This window comes from Dendropsophus ebraccatus, chromosome 7 (genome assembly GCF_027789765.1).
Source record: "Dendropsophus ebraccatus isolate aDenEbr1 chromosome 7, aDenEbr1.pat, whole genome shotgun sequence".
NCBI classification, from domain to species: domain Eukaryota; kingdom Metazoa; phylum Chordata; class Amphibia; order Anura; family Hylidae; genus Dendropsophus; species Dendropsophus ebraccatus.
Genome location: NC_091460.1, coordinates 37,667,001 through 37,688,052, shown reverse-complemented (window position 1 = coordinate 37,688,052; position 21,052 = coordinate 37,667,001). Strand labels below are relative to the sequence as shown.

Below are 21,052 nucleotides of genomic sequence, written 5' to 3'. Positions count from 1 at the left end.
CATGGGAGGGAAAAGAAAAGACCCCGTCCCCGCCCCAAAGGTGTAAAGTAAAGAACTGATAAATGTGAAAAAAATCCATACCACAGCATCTAGGAACTCAATACATCTCTTCAGCTCCGGCCGGGTGTCACAGAACTGTCTGAAGAGGAGTCTTCCGATCGGCTGCTTCTCACACACACTGCTGTAGTCTCTTTCTGGTGGAGAATAAAAAAAAAAAATTAAAGGTTACACCACTGTAGGACCCCAAGAAGGAAATACATTGCTTCACAGCGCTCAGTGGGGTCCCCATAACATTGGGGGGTGACATTTACTCTTTCAGTTATATGCTATATACCTAATGGCCGGCTTACTGAGTCACACACACAACTTATTTATAGAAGCATCATTTGCATTAGATCCAGCATGGAGGAAATTCATACAAGCAAATCTCCACTGAAGAGAAGGCTTGGATGTCAGCACCACTAATAGGATAGAAAATTATTTAAAAAATGATTATTTTAGGCGCAGTAGTGTTAGGCCTGGGCCACAGTGCAAGGTTTTGTACAACTGCATGATGAGTGTAACTATTGTTTCTGTGTCTAGTTAAATATTTTTGCACGTATGTTCATGTCGCTAATTTATTTTCATCTCCCGATATGCTGCTCTCTTCCTCTAATTGTTGACAGCTCATTGTAAAGGGTACAGACCACCACTCTACTGTAAAAGCAGTGGTCTGGTTGGGTTATACAGATAGATGTAGCCCTAGCCTTAAAGGGGTTGTTTCACTTTACACCATGTTTGATAAATCTCCCCCATTGTTTCAAGGAAAGCAAGAACCAATGTGTTAAAATGGTTGAAGGGGGGGGGGGGGGAATAAGACGAATGTATATTATCCATGAGAACTAATGTATTTTTGTTCTGCGTGGCATTCCATTTACAAGAATGGGTTCACTTTAAGATGACTTGTAGAGTCTATGGAATTAGCAGCAGACAGGTCTGTGTCAGTGTTCTAATCTGGGAATATTTAGCGGTCAGATAGCTGCATGCAGTCTGGGGTGTCCAGGACTCCAGCAGTGAGCGCTATCCACATCTCAATGGAAAGAAGGATCCGGACGCATTTAAATCAGAAATAGAGAAAGGTCTTATGAATATTAATATGTCGTCTGGTATGAGATTCTCAGGTATGAGGAAGCCATTCATTACCGCAGACGGGGAGGAATGTATGCACGGCCTAGTATATCACCAGCTACTAATAACTTGCGGGAAAGCTGAAATCCTTCTGCCGGCTACCATATACTTTAGAAGTTTTAACATCTAATACTATACAGAAGAGTACATGTGAGAAGATTTCTACTAGAGGAAAAAGTTTGATCATCCTAAATTTCACTTCCGGTGCCAAACCGTGTGGCACCTGCTAGTTTTGCCGGCTGTAGTCTAACATAGATGGAGGTAATATATTAATAGTATTTACTTATAAACCTTTGAAACCAAAAACAAAGTAAAGAACACATGCGGCAAACAAGCCAAGAGCATTCTGGGTGAGCAGATGTTATAATACAGCCGAGGAGCGTTCACATACACGGTTTATAACAGAGTCCAGCCGCATCTGTATATCATGTGTCCGGATTTACGTTTGTAATCTGGCGACCCCATCACCGCACGGATCTGCCCCACCTTACTGTAGCCGTACAATGGAGCCATTAATGGGAAGAATAACATCCATTGTGCTATCATTTATAGCTTCTATCATCTGGTTCAGATTTGTCACAAAGGATCTTGGAGGTGGAAGAAAGTATCAGGGATGGGGTCTCCGCTGTGAGATAATCGCACTAAGTTATTTAGATTTAGGAGAACAACTACATTAAACAGACACGTTCAATCATCTGGATCTTAAAGGGATTTTCAGCTTTCCTTATCAGTGTATAATAGAAAGCTGCGCAATTTAAGACTTAAGATCTCTGAGTGATGTCAGTACATGTAAACATATAGAAAATGAAAGCTCTACCGATCTAATACTTATCAGCTGACAGGTTGCTAGGATGTTGGCAATCATCTGTGAGCTAAATACTTCCACAGCAAATAATAATAATAATAATAATAATAATAATAATAATAATAATAATAATAAATCAGACATTGCAAGGATTCAGTTATCTATCAAGTCAAAGTGAGGTCCCTGCTCGCAAGAGCTTATAATCTATGAGGAAAGAGTTGGACACAAAGTGAGAGGGTTAAAGGAGAAGTCCGGTGGATTATAAAATCCGGCAGCGGAATATTGATTTCAAGTAAGGATGGTCCGAACCTGCAGGGGTTCGGCTTCGTACGAACCCGTACTCTCGGCAATGATTCCCGCTGTCTGCCCGCTCCATGGAGAGGGAGGACCGCCTGGAAAACTGGGATACAGCCATAACCATAGGCTGTATCCAAGTTTTCCAGGCGGTCCTCCCGCTGTATCCACCCGCTGCACGGAGCGGCCAGACAGCGGGAATCTGATGCCGAGCGTTCGGGTTCATATGAACCGGAACCTCGGCAGGTTCGGACCATCCTTAATTTCAAGTACTAACTTACATCTTCTAATGCCCACAGTGAGTGACAGGAACGGCCGCAGGACCCCCCCCCCCCCCGGGCTGTGGGATCTCCAGAGTGAACACGCCATGACCCGGCTGATGGACTGGCCACTCATCCAATCAGTGAATGGGTCGGGACGCTGCTCTAGTCACTGATTGGCTGAGCAGCAGCCGGGAGTCATGATGTCATCACTTGTCGGGAGAAAATGACTTCCGGTGGGGTTCCCGCGGCTAGTCCCGCCATTTACCATGGGCACAGGAGAGGTAAGTTAGTACTTGTAACCAATTTCCCCCCTGCCCCTGCTGACCTCCTTTAAGGTGCTTCATTTCTACAATGGTCTGGCCATATTTTATTAATTGAATTGTGTAAGTAAAGATGGATGAACCTGTGGCCATCTAATGTATAAATACTGTAGGTCTCAGTGCTTGAGGAATAGAGGATAGGGGAATGGTGATGGTGGGGATGAGTAATTTAGGGAGTCTTATAAACTGAATGAAAAGATGAACTTTTGAAGGCACGTTTAAAGGGGTACACCGGCCAAACATTATATTTAACCGAGACACCCAGAACCAAAACCTATACAACATTGCAAAAGCATTGAATTATATAATCTGGCTTGTTGGCTCACTTTCTGTGCAGCTCTGACCGCCAGAAGTGTATAACTTGCGCCACGGACCAGCTCCGTTCCAGCCGGTCCACCATTTTGTGTTGTGAAGTCACCTTCCTGGATAAACCGTCCTCCTATTCCGAGATAGCACTTGTGTGTCGTACTCTTGCGGTAAGTGAGAGCATTGCCGACAGAGCAGAAGCATTCGCCCTGCCTCCCACTGAGATGTTCAGTCATATGACACATGACAGTCACATGATATTGCAAGCAGGCATAAATCATATTAAATCAGGCGTGAGAGGAGGCCCCCCCACCCGCCCATCAGGTGAGAGGGGGGATACGGCTGTCATACTCGACCAGGTCATATGTTATATGGTTGCCAACCATCCAAAAGTTCATTTTCCTTGTAGTGTCTGGCTACAGACACTACTACTGGCAATATCCTATATACTGTATACAGCAGCTGCATTATTTGCTTGCCATGTAGATGGACCCATACAAACCAGTCATTGTAAACCTCTTCAGTTTTCAAGTGCTTTTTGGAGGTCATCACAAATAAAACGAGTTAATGTTTAAAGTTCACCCGTTCAGAGGCAGGGTGCGAGTGGAAAGAGTTCCTGAACTGTTATGGAAGTCATCAACACAAGCTGGTTGAGAGCTATTGACTCAGTTCAATACCCCTTAGTCCATTGTATAACCGGAGGTTACGGAACGCACACACGGTGTGTATATTTGGCAGGCTTGGATATAATTAGGGCAGAAGCCTGAATCAACAGAATAAACCTTTGGGTCTGGCGGGATAGCTGTGAAAACATGTCCACTCCAAATTAATGTAAAGTGTTTCATTAGTCATCTGAGAGCACGCGGAGACAACACGGTCAGATGGGAGGACGGCATTCTACGGCAAACCACAGGGACTAATCACCAAACCAACATTTACTAAACTCAGTCGTAAAATTATAATTGTGTTGGTGCGATAGTAAAACTGAACATAGATGGGCACAGTGCTTCCACTTAGCAAGTCGTACCACATAATGTGAGCAGGGATACAGAGGAGTCTCTGTGTCATATCAAAGAACACACACAATTACAAGTGGTGTAATGAGGATGACGACCATCACCCTCAATAGACAACGGCTGCTTTCAAAGGGTGTTATGTACGGCTTCATAGCATTTAAAAGGTTAGTCTTGTGATTAAACGTTACATTCTTCGATAGATCTTGGAAAAACAGGGAATAATTTAAGAAAAGTGCTCCTGTGTTTGGCTATTGCTGATATACACGCATTTAGATTTATTTTCAGAACGTTCACCTAATGTGGCAGAGTATGGGAGAAAAAGCTTCTGCTGGCCGATACAATGGCAGCAATGTGCCACCAGTATACAATGGCAGCAATGTGCCACCAGTATGCAACAGAACCTAGACTGCTGGAGGCTACTGAGCATGTGCGTCCTCTTCCCCTGCATAGATTCGGTGGACATTCCGAGAAAAAAAAAAAAAAGGGTTGAAGCGATACTGTACTCAGCTAACCAACCCCTGCAAACCATGGGTACACAGCCTTAAAGGGGTACCACAGTCACAAAAATCTTTCAAATCAGTCAGAAAGTTATATAGATTCCTACTTTACCTTTATTTAAAAATCGTGTGTCTTCTAGTACTTCTCAGTTTCTGTATGTCCTGCAGGGAATTGTGTATTCTTTCCAGTCTGACACAGTGCTCTCTGTTGCCATATCTATCCGTGTCAGGAACTGTCCAGAGCAGTAGCAAATCCCCATAGAAAACCTCTCCTGCTTTGGACAGTTCCTGACATGGACAGAGGTGGCAGCAGAGAGCACTGTGTCAGACTGGAAAGAATACACCACTTCCTGTAGGACATACAGCAGCTGATAAGTGCTGGAATACTTGAGATTCTTAAATAGAAGTAAATTACAAATCTGTACAACTGTAACACCAGTTGATTTCAAATAAACATTTTGTTGTAGTACCCCCTTAACCCCTAGACGACTAAGGACGTACCGGTATGCCCTGGAAGTCTGTGCCCAGACAACCCTTAGCGTACAGGCACGTCCTTTGCTACGAAGTGCGCTCCATAGCAGGTGGGGGTGGCTGCAGTGAGCAGCCCAGCCCTCACTGTTAATGACAGGCTGCAGTGATGTTGTTAACCCCTTGAACGCCGCCATCGCAGCATGATGGCAGCGTTGAAGTGTAAGTGACAGGGGGAGTCCCCTGTCACTTACCGATCAGGACCCCCGCAGTGTGACTGCGGGGGTCCCAATCATTGTAACGGACTGTTGGAGGTCTCTCACCTGCCTCTGTGCGGTCCGATCGGCGATCTGCTCACTGAGCCTGCACAGGCAGGCCCAATGAGCAGGTCGCCCATCACACTGATCAATGCTATGCCTATGGCATAAGCAATGATCAGTGGGAATAATGTAATAAATGAATGTAAAAGTCCCCCAAAGGGACTTAAAATGTGTAAATAAAAAAAGTAAAAATTAATTATTACACTACCCCAAAGCCCCTCCCCCAATAAAAGCTTAAATTTCCTCCCCTTTCCCATTATATAAATAAAACATATAAATAAATAAAACATATAATATACTGTAGCGTGCGTAATTGTCCGATCTATTAAAATATAACAAGCGTCATCGCAAACAGCGTAGACGAAAAGAGAGGGAAAAAAGTGCGCGGATTACCGATTTTATGTTACTATATATATATATATATATATATATATATATATATATATATATATATATATATATATAAAATTTATAAAAAGTGATCAAAATGTCCGATCTTCACAAATATGGAATTAATAAAAACTAGAGATCATGGCGGAAATAATTACACCCCATACACCATACAGCCCCGTAGGGGGAAAAACTAAAACAGTTATAAGCATCACAATATATATATATATATATATATATATATATATATATATATATATATATATATATATATATATATATATATATATATCATTAGAGAAGCTGTGTAAGGCTGGGTTCACACTACATATATTTCAGTCAGTTTTGTGGTCCTCATATTGCAACCAAAACCAGGAGTGGATTAAAAACACAGAAAGGATCTGTCCACACAATGGTGAAATTGAGTGGATGGCCGCCATATAACAGTAAATAACGGCCATTATTTCAATATAACAGCCGTTGTTTTAAAATAACCGCAAATATTTGCCATTATATGGCGGCCATCCACTCAATGTCAACATTGTGTGATCAGATCCTTTGTGTTTTTAATCCACTCCTGGTTTTGGTTGCAATATGAGGACCACAATACTGACTGAAATATACGTAGTGTGAACCCAGCCTAAACCTGCATATGGTTGTGTTCGGACTGACCTATAGAGTAATAGTATCATGTCGCTTTTACCATATAGTGCATAACGTAGACACAGGAACCCCCCAAAAGTTACCATATTGCATTCTTTTTTACGATTTCACTGATTTATATCTTCATAAATAATAATTTTGGGGCTCCATCATACATGTTATGGTAGAATGAAAGACGCCGTACACAGTACAACTATTCCTGTAACAAACAAGCCATGGGCTTGTAGATAGAAAACTGAAAATGCTAGAGCCCTTAGAAGGGAAGGAGGAAAAAACTAAAACAAAAATCTAAATTTGCGCGGTTCACTGCGTCATTTTGAGCCTGGTCCTCAAAGGGTTAAGGGGATAGTGTATAAAACAAGGATTTTTGTTTTGGTGTCCCTTCCTGTGTTACACCAATCCTTCAGTATAGCCTAGTGTCCCTTTAATAAATATACTAATGCTTTCTACGTGACTAGTCTGCCTACTAATTATAATAAAAGTATCTGGACATGGTAATCAATATACCAATACCCGTGCACAGATACAATACCATGCAGAATAAAGGCCCTATTCCAGGGAACGATTATCAGACGATAATTGTCCTGTGGAATAGGAGGCAACGATCAGCAGACATCGTTCATATCGGCTGATCGTTGAAGTCGTTTGTCTTTCAACATGTTGAAAGACAAATGACTTATATAGCAACGATCTGCTGCTGCAGCAGACCGCCGCTATATCCTATGGGCTGCCTGGACGATCAGCGATTACCTGGGCAGCTCCACGTGGCCCTCTCCGGACTCGCTGCAGCCGCGTGGAATAGCTCACAGCGCTCGTTTGCTCCTCAGAGTCGGGCCGTGGAATACGGCCTTAAGCTGATGTACTCTCTAGCCATATTTAACACCAGGCATGAGAAAAACACTCAGCCAATAGGACACAAGCATGATACTTGCTGGGCTATAGACGCCACACCATATGTCATATTCACTTGTAGACTATAACCTAAGCAATGCCTTTAAGGGTTAGCAAATATATCAGTGAAATATATATATATATATATATATATATATATATATATATATATATATATATATATATATATATATATAAAATCTAAGCAAAAAATCTGGAATGAAAGTGACGTCATGAACCTCAAGTGAACTCTAAAGAGAAACCCCAGACTGCGCAAAATAAATCATCTCAGCTACAACATAGAGGAAAGTCTCCTACCCCTTTTATTATCCTGAGTACAAAAGCCAAAATTAGTTGAAATGCAAACAACATATACCGGTGTATTATATCATCTAAGGAAAATGCATGTGTAATAAAATAATCTTTTACATAATGCTATTTAACTCGATGCAGCACATAATGCAGTATAATAACAGGAATATCATCAGCTTCAAAAGTACAAAATGACTCATATAATGTACATTATTTGCTATGGTCTCACATTATAAACACTATGCATGACTTCTGGCGATATGAAAGAACCTTTGGACACTTATTTTTCATCTTCCTTTTTAAGGGGTTGTCCAGGGTCAGTATAAAAGGTCTGATGTTCGTCGAGATAGTGTTAAAGGGGTTTTCCCCCCTTGAGCTAATAAAATAAATAAAATGCTCACAAACCTAACTGATCTTACTCACCAAATCCACCAGAGTATTTTGAGCCATCTCCTGTTTTTCTAGCTGCTTCCGTTCCATAGTTCCAAGTTTTTTTAAAAAGCCGATCTATATCCAACATGGCGCTGGCCAGAAAAGGCTTTGAAGAGACGGAGGACATGTGATCCCGACACGGAGGGTGGGGGCCAGGAGCAGGGAGCAGTGTTGGAACGGACTGAGTTTTGATGATTCTATGCGTTTAATGGGGGTGAATGCATCTAGATAACAGCAAAACTGTGCAGAATCCATAATAAATTGATATTGAAAAGATGGAAAGCTATGGGTGGGTAACTTATTAATGCAAAAATAATCTTGGGGCGGAAAACCCCTTTAAGTTTGTCTAACAGTCTGGTATTGTAGCTTAAAAAGCACAAAGAGAGCCAGCAACCTGCAACTTCACAAAATAGACTCCCTCCAGCAAACACACTATAAAAACCTGTTTATTTATTTTTTAATAAGGATTTTACCAAACCATTTGATCAAACATTTATGTACCATCTCACCACGTTAAGGTGGACCTCAGAGAGATGGTCCCTAATACTGTATGCCCAGTTTGTAGACTTAAAGCGTAACTGTCATTTCAGGGTCATTTTTCTGAAAACATTAAATATCTATAGTACAAGCGATTTGAAGAAACTCTGTAATAGGTTTTATGTACCAAAAGAGTTTCCTTCTGTACTGAAAAAGCAATCTCCCAGCCTCCCCCCTCACTTCAGATGAAGCAGGATTTCTGTCTCCATTATGTGGCTATGGAGAGGGGAGGGGCTGTTAGGAGTGACTGAGCACGGAGCAGTCCGGCAAAGCACAACACCCTGCAATCTTCTCTCAGTAAGTTCATAGATAAGCACTGACCTTTCTGACACCTGAATTTAGCGTTTTAGGTGCCCAGACAGTCTACAAACAGCTGACCTTCATGTCACCTCTTCCTGCTCCCTCATGTCCCTCGGCCCCTCCCCCCTCCATAAGGATAGAATGGAGAGCAGAGCCAGTCTTCACTGGCTTCTGTGTAATGAAGACGTGTTTGCCTGATAATGCACAGATAAGAAGTCAGGGGGGGAGGCTGGGAGATTGCTTCTTGAGTACAGAAGGAGGCTTTTTTGGCTGATAAAACCTATTACAGAGTTTCTTAAAATCGCTTATACTACTGATTTCTGCAATAAAAAAAAAATACATGACAGTTACGCTTTAAAGTCCAAGGTTTTTCTTGTGTGTACGATGGTGGGAGTATATGCGGTGAGTTCTGACACTTGCTGCACCATTTTTTTTTTCTGTTTTTGTTGGAATTGCAGCTTAGTCTTAGGGCCATAAAGACGTCCCATTCCCTATTGTAAACGAGCGTCGATCTGCTAAATTGGCGCTCGTTTACTGTGCGTATCACACGGCTCGATTATCGTGCAGCAAGGGCTCCATACCAGCTGCGTGGTCTGCCTCCATGGTAGCTACACCACTGCCTAGTACCAACACAGACATTGAGAATTACTGTGCAATGGTATCAAGCGCCAAGGGAAGGCTCCATTACACAGTATAGTAGCAAGTTAAATTATAACTACAAAGCATGTGCATTAAGGGGTGTGGTCTGACAGGGCCACCACCCCTTATTTCTTCCAGGCCACAGAAAGCTGTCAATCAAATCAAGTGAGGATCAGGTGCTAATCATCATTAAAAAAAATATATATATATTAGAGCCACATATAGCTTGTTCATAAATTAGAAATTTGCTCATGCCCCTTTGCAATGATAGAGCATTAATCTTAATAAGAACTGTGTAATGCCTGATTTGCCCTGTGATGGCGCTGCAGATTACACAGGATATATTGTGTGTAAATATTGCTAGGTATACTGTATTTATTTTACAACAAAATGTAAAGATACAGCAAGAGGAGCGGCAAGTTCTAAGAGTCAATGTGCGGTCACCATGCAGATTATGAGAATTCTAAAATAAAGAAAATAGGTCGTAAATCCCCATTTAAAAGAAAAGGGAAAAAAAACATAAAAAGCGGCAATGTTATTAAGTGCAGTAAAAGTAAATAGGAAGAACATCATTCTGTAAATATACTCCTCGTACGAACAAAGAGCTCCCATTTACACAGAGCAAGTGTGATTGCATTACCAGAAACACTGCAATTGTTTGTCACTCATCCGTTTTCTCAGAATTCTGGTCGACCGGAACGCATTTTCAATGACGATTTTTAGGTCTGAACTAATATTTAAAATAAAACATTTGCTGAGAACCAACTCCACAAAACTTTCATTGCATCTAAAGGATGGCGCAAAAGAGTGGATACTGGAGTGTGGTGCTGTTATATTCTCATGTATACCACTTGGAGAGCCCCAAGATATTTATAGCAAATATAGTGTATAGGGGACTCCTGGCATACACCTCTGGAAGGCTGCTATGTACATTACATTAATGTAAAGGCAAACAGTGGAACACATTGCCCAGTCAGAGAAGAAAGTCCTGGAGAAGCTCAGATGATGTAATCATAAATACAGTTACATCATCAGACCCTTTCTAGGAAAGCCAGTCAGTCATCCCCTCCTAAGCTTCCTCCAAAGTGACGGTACTGCAGACAGCCACCTGACATTTTAAATGGGCACTTTCATTTAAAAAAAAACATTGAGCAGATCAATAGTACAAGTGAAAATAAGATACTATGTAATATATCTTATCAGACAAACAATGCTTCCCCTGTTGTAAAGAATCTTCCCTTTCCCTGCTTAACTATCAACCATTTTAAAAAATCAGCTCACCAATTACTTTTGTTTACTGGTTATGACTTCAAGGATCACATAACAAGCAGTATAAGTCTATGGAAGGGGGTGGAAGAAGGAGAAAGCTTGGAGGGGGGAGTATGTGGTGTCCCACCATGGGTGTTACTAGTTTGTACACCCTTCGCAAAAGGCTGTACTCTAGTATAAGTAAAAAGTGTTAATGAAGTAGAACCTAAGTTTTGCTACTAGATGTCGCTAGTATGTATATTGTGTGTTTAAGAATTGCACAGCTGTAGTACTCAAGGGGTTATTTTTGTTTGTAATTTGTGCACCAATGAGAGCTCTCTCTTTTTCACCTATCTCTGTTCTATTTCCTCTTTTCACTCTCTTCTCACCCACTCACAGCATATATTACATACCCTGTAGGAAGTTGTCACATGGGGAGAGGAAGTGTAGTGACACACTTAGTCAGTCTTAGTCTGGTTCCTGTACAGAGAGGACACAAGCCAGAACGGTGCTTACAGCAGTCAAGTTGGGCCCTGGCTTATGCCAGGTCCCCTGTTAGAGGCTGAGTCCAGTGTAGTCTAGTCTGGAGTGTGATAGTGGACAGACAAACGTGGGAAGCACGGACACTCTTTTCTTGAAAGCAGCACTTCTACACACTGTGCAGTGCTAAACACTCACAGAGGAGACAAAGTCAGAGATCATCCCAGCCCACGCCGAGGACAAGTCTAAAGGTGCAGGACAGTATCCGGAAGCAAGGGACTGATCTGGATAGAGTACGTAGGCTTCTAGCAACTTTGCTCTATCTTGCAGCACGGGTGTAACCAGAAAATTCTGACCACTCTGCTCAACCCAGGTAATTAGGTCTGGGGCTTGTGTCACCCTCATAGGACGGGTCACCTGACACTGGGGGGCAATAAGTGGTGCAAAGACAAGAAGTCAAAACACGGGCACAAGTATTCTACGTCTGAAGTTCCGGCAGAGCACATTACTGCTTGGGTTGGGACTCTTGTGACATCCTCCTCTCTGCTTCTCTGTACTCACTCTACTTCTCAGCACGCAACCAAGCCCGCTTGGCTATTCTACCTCTCAAGCTCTCAGCACAGGTCTTGTCAGTCAAGCCCAAAGTATATGGTCAAGCTACAAGTCTAGTATACTACTTTATCAAGTATTCCTGAAACAAGGGGACTTTATTTATGGTGATGGGGCTCAGCGATTATTACTTAAACACCGACACAGTAATTGCATCTCCCCTTTCTGTGGGTGGCGATACCAATAGTCCGGGTGGGTCACAATTCCACTCCGGACCACCGTGATACGCACCCAAGGGACCCTCTCACAGCCCGGCAGGTCACCAACCACAGGGGAAAGGGTATAGCTCGCCGCTCTAAACTAAAAGCTGGTGTGCCTCCATACCTGTGTGCCCACCTGGCACTGGCGTCACCACAGTACAACATCTGGCTGAGCTATATCTCGACCAACCACCACAGTAGTGGCGTCACACAGTACCATCTGGCAAGTGACTGGTCGAGCCTCACAGCAGTACATGAGTAAACACACACACTTCAGAGGGAGGGAAATATGCAACATAAAGGCCAAATATAATGTACACACAGGACAGCTTATTCTAATAAGTCATATGAAATGACGCAGCTGGTCAGCTCATGTAGTAAAAGTCAACCATACAGTATATAGGGGATGTTAGGTTGCCCAGAATATATGGTATAGGTATAGGTATGTTGCTGCACTGTATATAAGGACCATTGGGATGGACTCAGAGGGGAGTCAGTTGGAGACTTGAAGGAAAAGTCCCATGAAATGAATAAATGACAGGAAGGCAGGGGTGTGCGGGAACATAATAAAGTATACTTACCTATCCTTGTGCCCTTGAGTGGCATTACTTGGTCTCAGTGACAATTGCCGGCCTTCTGCAGCTCCTCCAGCTGAAACATCACATACCCGGATGACAGCCAATCAGTGACAGCCAAAAATGACAGCCAACTTTGTTTTTTATGTTCTCGCACCTTCCTGCATCCATGTCTATCTTTTAAGTAGCTGGCATTTAAAGGAACCATATGGCTACACTGTCCATAGGGCACATGTGGCTGGCACAGTACAAAAGTGACCTGGGTGGCATTGTATTTAAACGCTGTATGATTATCACTATAAACAGGGACAAGAACTTATCACCTTACAAGACATTATGGCTGACACTTCATTTTCATCCTGGAGCTGACTGTTTCAAAGGTTCAGGGAAAAAAAAATAAAAAAATCTTTCATATACTATAATGTAGAGAAAAATAAAATCCTTGGACGGCGTAATCCACGACCACGTAGCTGGGCCCATAGAACTATCCACAATTGAGGAAACTATGTGGAACGTTTTGTTTTTTTATTACCGAAAACTTTATGAACTTATGAGCAATCTAGTTTCCCTTGTTTATAAAGATCTTTTACTGACACATAGAAAGCCGAGAATTTTTAAACAACAACTCACAAAGACCGCACAACCAGAAGACTAAAGGGGAAAAAAGTAAAAATAATCCTCATATTACTTACAGTTAAATAAAAGCAGCTTAAGTTTGTTTAGAGCTGGATGGTGTCTCATGGGAATGAATTCTCCCCTTGCATTGTTATTATAAGCTGCCAGTTCTCATGTCACTCATGGTACAGGAGACAGAGGAGACAGCGCACAGTCTGAACATACGCACGAGGCTGCAGATCCAATTGCCTTGTTTATTCAGTGATTTTTATAGCATTATCTGCATTCTTTGTTCCAGCTTGTCGTACGGTCCTGAATATGGGAAGATTTACCAAGACAAAGGATAAATTACTTCTATTTAAAAAATCTCAAGTCTTCCAGTACTTATCAGCTGATGTATGTCCTGCAGGAAGTGATGGATTCATTCCAGTCTGACATAAAGCACGCTGCTGCCACCTCTGTCCATGTCAGGAACTGTCCAGAGCAGGACTGGTTTTCTATGGGGATTTGCTACCGCTCTGGACAGTTCCTGACATGGACAGAGGTGGCAGTAGCGAGCACTGTGTTAGACTGGAATGAATACACCACGTCCTGAAGGGCATACAGCAGCTAATAAGTACTGGAAGACTTGAGATTATTCTTTATAGAAGTAATTTACAAATCTATATAACATTCTGACACTAGTTGATTAGAATTTTTTTCCTCTGGAGTACCCCTTTAAATCCCATTAAAACATTTACAGTGTGTTACATTATATAAATCTGTCTGCCTTCATCTACCATAAACGGTGGCTTAGAGTAAGTTCACACCATATTCGTGCCGTCAAGACACATATACATCGAAAAATTTTCAGAATAGGGCTCTGACATATCTTTGCACGGAGAGGCACAAGCCCCATTCATTTCTATTCAGATTGTGACTACATTTGGGTCATAGCATGCTTCACTACTCCATGGTCATTCATGTCTGTCCCGTGGTCCCATAGACATATAATGAGGCCACTGGATGCAAACCGGGAAATAAAACGCACTACTGCATAATTCTCTTTGCTCATTCTCCTGATTGATAGGAGTCTTCGCAGCGAGACCCCGAATACTGATATAAAGTGTATCTGTTTGGAAAAACTTTTGACACGTCTAAAGTTTAGATCGGTCCGGGTCTGTGTGTTCAAACATGTACTGATCACGAGAACGAGTGGGGAGAGGACCATGGTCTTCTCATGATCAGTACGGGTCTGAACACCCAGACCAATCAAAACTTTTGACATGTCAAAAGTTTTTCCAAACAACAGTGACACTTAACGCTAACCCATCGAGTCCTGGCTCCTAACCATAAGTTCATTGAAGTTTAACATTGCATTTTTTAGTGTCCAACTGACGTATGTACCGGGAAAAAGTTTCCATTCACATAACGGAGGTCAAGTGGTGCCCTTGCTATATACAGTAGTGCGATAGGCTTTTCTAATAATATAATATAAAAATATAAAATAAATAAACATTAATATTATTTTATACATATCCATGTAAAGCTATTTAAAGGTATTATAGACTTTTTAAATGTCCGATTCATTGCGTGCCAAAAGTTTGGTCCTGCTGATTATTTATGGACCTGACAAAGTACTGGGTGTTCAGTACGAAATGTGTTGTTGTTCTTCTAAGACCATTGGTTGCTCGAACCAATGATCCATAACTACTGCTGTTACTTCATTTGCCGAATGGTGATATTAGACCAACGGAGACCTGAGCCTGTGTATCAAAACGTCTTACATCTCTCTGTGCCATGCCTAAAGTTTTGCTAAATGACAGTGACACTTTAATAGCTTGCAATTCTTTTTATGTAGTAGTAACAATGATGAAAAACATGAAGGACAACAACTGGCGTACAGTGGAGTTATAGCTCTTATAACCTGTCCCAAAGACAATGCTATCTGTTTTATCACTATCATGTCATAGAACGGAAGGAGCTGAGCAGATTAATGTATATTCTTTGAAAAAGGTTTAACCTAGAAACGAGTTGTCCATATTAAACATGATTTTAAAGTGACTCTGTACCCACAATCTGCCCCCAAACCACTTGTACCTTTGGATAGCTGCTTTTAATCCAAGATCTGTCCTGGGGTCCGTTCAGCAGGTGATGCAGTTATTGTCCTAAAAAAACAACTTTTAAACTTGTAGCCCCGTGCCCAACGGCCGGGGCCTAGATTGTGTGTGCATTAGGCTGGCACACCCTCCCTGCCCTCCTCATCATTAGGAATGCTCCAGGCAGATTTTCTACTATTCATAACTGTGTCAGCACGGCACATGGGCTGGATCGTCAAGGCACCTGTGCAGTGTGCAGACAGGAGAAATGTTCTAGGGGCATTCATAATGATGGAGAGGGTGGGGAGGAGGGACGAAGGGGTGGTGCAAAGTTAGGGCACAGATATTCTAAACCGCGGCTGTTTGACTCAGGGCTGCAAGTTTAAAAGTTGTTTTTTAGGACAATAACTGCAACACCTACTGAACGGACCCCAGGACAGATCTTGGAATAAAAGCAGCTATCTGAAGTGGTTTGGGGGGGGGGGGGGAGATTGTGGGTATAGAGTCACTTTAAACTACCTACTACTACTCCTATCATTCGCTCTGCACCAGTACTACTACAGATTGCCGTACCAGCGCCTATGCACCCGAACCCTTGCTACTTGTGGACCTCAACTCGTATTACCTGCTTCATTCACAGTCTGCTTTAGGGGACCGGAGAGTTGGGAAGGCAGTGAAAAGCCTAAATCTACTTGCGCCCAGCAGTGCCGTGCTCGTAGCATGACCGCATCAGGCGAGTGTGCAATTCTCTCACCACTAGTACCCCCTCTTTGCCAGTTTGCGGATTACACTTGTAGTGCCTCTCCTTCTCTTTGGGGAAATATTTAGTATAACTTGTGACTTGTTGATTGAAATCCCTGCTTATTCTGTGGTAAGGAGTCCAGTGGGCGGTGTCACTCAATGGACTGGACTCTTTAGCATGAAAACATCAGAGATTTCTAATTCTCCATCAGAGAATTAAAATTAATACTGAATCTTTTCCTATGAATATATATATCAATCAATCCGCTCAGCTCCTTCTGCTCTATAACATGGCAATAGCTTAGGTAGTATTTTCATAGTGACTAGTTCCCCTTAAGGGTATGTTCACTTGAAGCATATGTGCACTTGTGTAGAACATAACAGGGTTTCTATCATGTATTGTACTAGCTTTGTCTGCAAGGTAGGCACCATCATAATACATACAGTACATATTACTCTATGGGGTGCTACAAGGGCTAAATATCAACTAAAAAAAGAGGCACTACAAACAGTGTACACACAAGAATATAATAAGATAGCTTTATTATACCAGGCCTAAAATTAAAACCTTTCAATATACAAAGATACATAAAAAATATTAATGTATTTCTCCACTACAAGCTTATATCAGCCATTACAGGGGATACATAGATGATGCAATGCTATCTCGCAGTCAATTTAGGGTAAATACAATGTAACATACAACATGAATCAAATGTAGTTACCATACATAGGAGAGTCTAATATTCAGTAAGCAAAAACCAGACTGTGAGTGGGACTGGATGAGTGGGAGACAGTAACATGAGATGCAAAAAAAAACATGGACCGACTAAGACACAGAGGCAAATGTGAAGATCTTCTCCTATCTTAATCCTCTTTCCACCAAAAAGTGATGGCGGTGAGTGGAGCAACTTTTATTTTTATGAATTAAAGGGGTAGTGCACCAAAAAAAAATTTCTTTCAAATCAACTGCTGCCATAAAGTGCCAGAGATTTGTAATTTACTTCTATTAAAAAATCTCAAGCCTTCCAGTACTTATCAGCTGCTGTATGCCCAGCAGGAAGTGGTATTATTTCCAGTCTGGAGAGCAGGAGAAGTTTTCTATGGGGATTTGCTCCTTCTCTGGACAGTTCCTGACATGGACAGAGGAGGCAACAGAGAGCACTGTGTCAGACAGGAAAGAAAACACCACTTCCTGCTGGACACACAGCAGCTGATAAGTACTGGAAGGCTTGAGATTTTTTAATAGAAGTAAATTACAAATCTCTGGCACTTCATGGCAGCAGTTGATTTGAAAGAAAAAATTTTTTGGTGCACTACCCCTTTAAGCAAACAAAGATGGCATATAGTGTATTACCTATAACCATGATAGTGTAAATAGGGTTGTAGGGCTATGTCATGATCTGCCCCCCCCTAGAAAACAACTGTATGTCCGCTAAGCTATTATTATTTATTATTATTATTATTATTATTATTATTATTATTATTATTATTATTATTATTATTATTAATAATAATATTATTAAAGTGCCACAAGGAGGCTTCATTCTGCAAATCAAAGAGCCTATTGCTACTTAAAGGTGTAGTCCAGTCCACTGCTGGTCTCCCGTATCTTCTATATCTTCTAATGTCCGGCCTCAGTCGCCAATTAGCCGAGTGGGCAGCTCCAGTTGGCCATGACATCACGGAAACCAGAAGATATAGGAGACGAGCAGAAGACCAGGGGCTGCAGAGAGGGTATAGTTATGTTCTCACAATCTCCTGCCTACAGTGTTTCTTTTATTTTGTCCAGACTCCTCCTTACGTACAGGATTATAGAAACTTCTTATGTAACATACAAAAAATGGAAGGTATAATCCCAAAAAAGGTGGAATGAAAAGTCAATCCTCCAATTACTAGAGATGAGTGGATCTTGAGCATGCTCCGGTTTGTGCAGCATTTGATTACTGGTGTCTGCAGAAGTTAAAAGCAGCCCTAAAGGCCCTATTCCACGGAACGATTATCGTTCATGAACTCGCTCCAACGACCGCTCGTTAACAATAATCGCTTTGTGGAATTGGTGTAAACGAGCGAGCGACAAAAGGTGAAATCGGTAAACTGTCGTTCAAAATTGTTTTTCAGCATGTGGAAAAAAAAAGTCGTTGGTCTTTGAAAGATAATTCGCTAATCGGTTCGTAAAATTAGAAATCTTTCAGTCGTTCGTAAAAAGGTTTAAAAAAAAGTAGGTGTGTCGTATGGTCATGATCACCCCGGCGAACGTTTTAAACGACCATGTAACGACCGCAAAATAATCGTTACACTACATATATCGTTCAGGTTGTGTTATTGTTCGCTAAAAAAAAAAAAAAAAAAAAAATTTACACAGGCTCCCATTTTCATCCAGAGCCGTATTCAATATTACTCACAATTCTTCGGCTCTGTGCTCTAGTCTACAAGAGTCTGACTGCCGCTTCAGCATCTGCACATCTGTATTTCTAGATATATTTATATTAATATATTAATTTATATATAATTATATCCACCATGGTGGAACTATTATACCACTGTGTGTAAGTTATAGAACATTACATGTAGGAAAATTCTACATGGCTACAGACAGAAGGGTGCACAGACAGTATACGGAGCAGAATCTATACGCATTACTAAATAAACAGTCATGTCACATACAATAATTTTACTCGCTCACACTATTAGTTTTATCTTGGCAAAGTGTTTGACAACAAACAATATAGCTCCACGCCATCGAGGCTGAAGTGACGGCTTTATACAATGTTTATTAACAGAGGGATTGACGCTTTGCCAGAGGAGAAATGGTGCTCCAGGCAAGAACACAATCATTTATCTGATTCTAGGGAGAATAAGCATTGTACAGCCACCATGTCATTTTCCACATTGTAATCGGGATATTCCCCTATGTTATACACAGCAGCAGACCTGGAGGCTCCTCTATTTTTCCACCATTTGACCTCTCATCTCCTAACCCCATAAACAAGGCCATGTTCGTACTAGCCAGACCAGGCCGGGAAGCGAAACCTCCTTTATACAGAGGTTATATAATACACAATTGATGGTATTCTAGATCACCACACTTCTATGATAATGGGTGCCTAAGTACGCAACAGACCACAATTAAAAGGGGGATTGCAGGGAAACAAAATGATTCATTAGAACTTTGTACTATAACTTTATTAGGGTGCGTTCACACGTACAGGATCTGCAGCCGATTTGAGGGAGCAGATTTGAAGTTGCGGATTCAAAAGCAAATCTGCGCCATAAAATCTGCTGCAGATCTATATGTGTGAACGCACCCTTAAAGGGGAACGATAAGCAGGTTTGACAAATCTAGCCTGATGATATCTCCCAGGGAGTTTTTATGTATCCTTGGTCTGGTAAGGGCCCCACCTCCAGAGCACCGATCAGCCTCCGGCCGGCCCGGCTTGCTTATGTTAATTGATGGAGGGGGTGGAACAGTGCTCTGGAGGTTTGGCCCTTACCAGACCAAGGCTTAGCTCAAAACTGCATGGGAACAGCGTGAAGATGAAGGCACCCCGTGCACAATAGGAAGCTGTTAGCAGGTTAGAGTCTTCTAACCAGATGATAGTTCCCCCTTAAAGAAAATAGATTTTTTTCCCCCCACGCTTTCATTAACTGGTGGGGCACAGTCCGTGTCCCCCCCTTGCCATGAAGGGGAAAAAAAAACAACTTAAAAATAAAGTTACATTGCAAAGTTATATGTAACTATATAACTGTTATAACAGGATGGAATTTCACTTCTTGACCCCTTTGTTCTCTGAGAGAAAAGCCACTACCAGGGCTGTCTTGCTGCAGTTTACTCCTCTCCTCCCTCAGGAATATTTGGCCATGGAAAATCTGGTATATCTTAAGGTAATCTAAGCTTAGACCATCTTTAAGTTGAAATACTTTAAACCAGAAGGATGCAGCAAAATTTTGGTACATTTCTTTTGTGACTGCAGGCCACGCCCCTTTTACTAAAACCACATCTTTTTGAGCCAGTGTTTTTTTTTTGTTTGTTTGTTTTTTTGCTGTGCTTCAGTAGTTTTTGGAAAATCTATGTGATCTGGGAAACAAAATGGGTATTTTTTTTTTTAGAAATGGAGACTAACAAAATAAATCTTACAAGTATTTTAAATAAAACCAAATCTGAAATTAATACATAAAAGCTTAAAAAAGGACAAATACTATCCTGAAATAACAGTGGTACAGAATTCTGAAAAACATAATAAACTCTAGCTTATCATAGAAGTAGCACCATTGTAGATATAAGCAAATGATAGTGTCAATCAACTCAATGTAAAAGGAAAAAAAAAAAAAATTATATATATATATATATATATATATATATATATATATATATATACACACATACATATATACACACATATATATATACATACATATATATATATACATACATATATATATATACATACATACATATATATATATACATACATACACACACACACACACACACACACACACACATATACATACACACACACACTAAAAATTACACAACTTAATTCCCACAACATTCCAACAAGCCAGGGCCCCGATGTGTGTTGTACACATGGCCTGAAGGAATTTCCACAGGTTTCTGACTGCATACATCAGGGATGTATTTATGCTGAGGGTGCAGGTTATTTTACATGGTTTACATTTGCTCTTTTGACTCATTTTGTTATTCTAGAGTTTTATTTGTTTAAGCCTCACTTCCTAGAGGTCCCTTGGTGTTTTTTCCTTACACGTTACATGGACAACACCTTTGATTGTCATGGATTCTACCAGATCTTTAAAGGGGAATTCCAGGTAGAGGTTAAAAAAATGAAACTTCTGCAGAAGCAGAACGCATTACTTACCTATCT

At 41.2% G+C, this 21,052-nt stretch overlaps 1 protein-coding gene across 2 annotated transcripts in view; it reads right to left on the bottom strand.

The window, feature by feature from the left end:
- Nucleotides 1-21,052, bottom strand: part of GRK4 (G protein-coupled receptor kinase 4) — a 152,737-nt gene that overhangs the window by 54,948 nt on the left and 76,737 nt on the right. For both annotated transcript variants that reach the window (XM_069977350.1, XM_069977351.1), the window contains exon 3: nucleotides 82-194. In XM_069977350.1, the coding sequence (XP_069833451.1) occupies nucleotides 82-194 (113 nt within the window). The remainder of the gene's footprint in view (nucleotides 1-81; nucleotides 195-21,052) is intronic.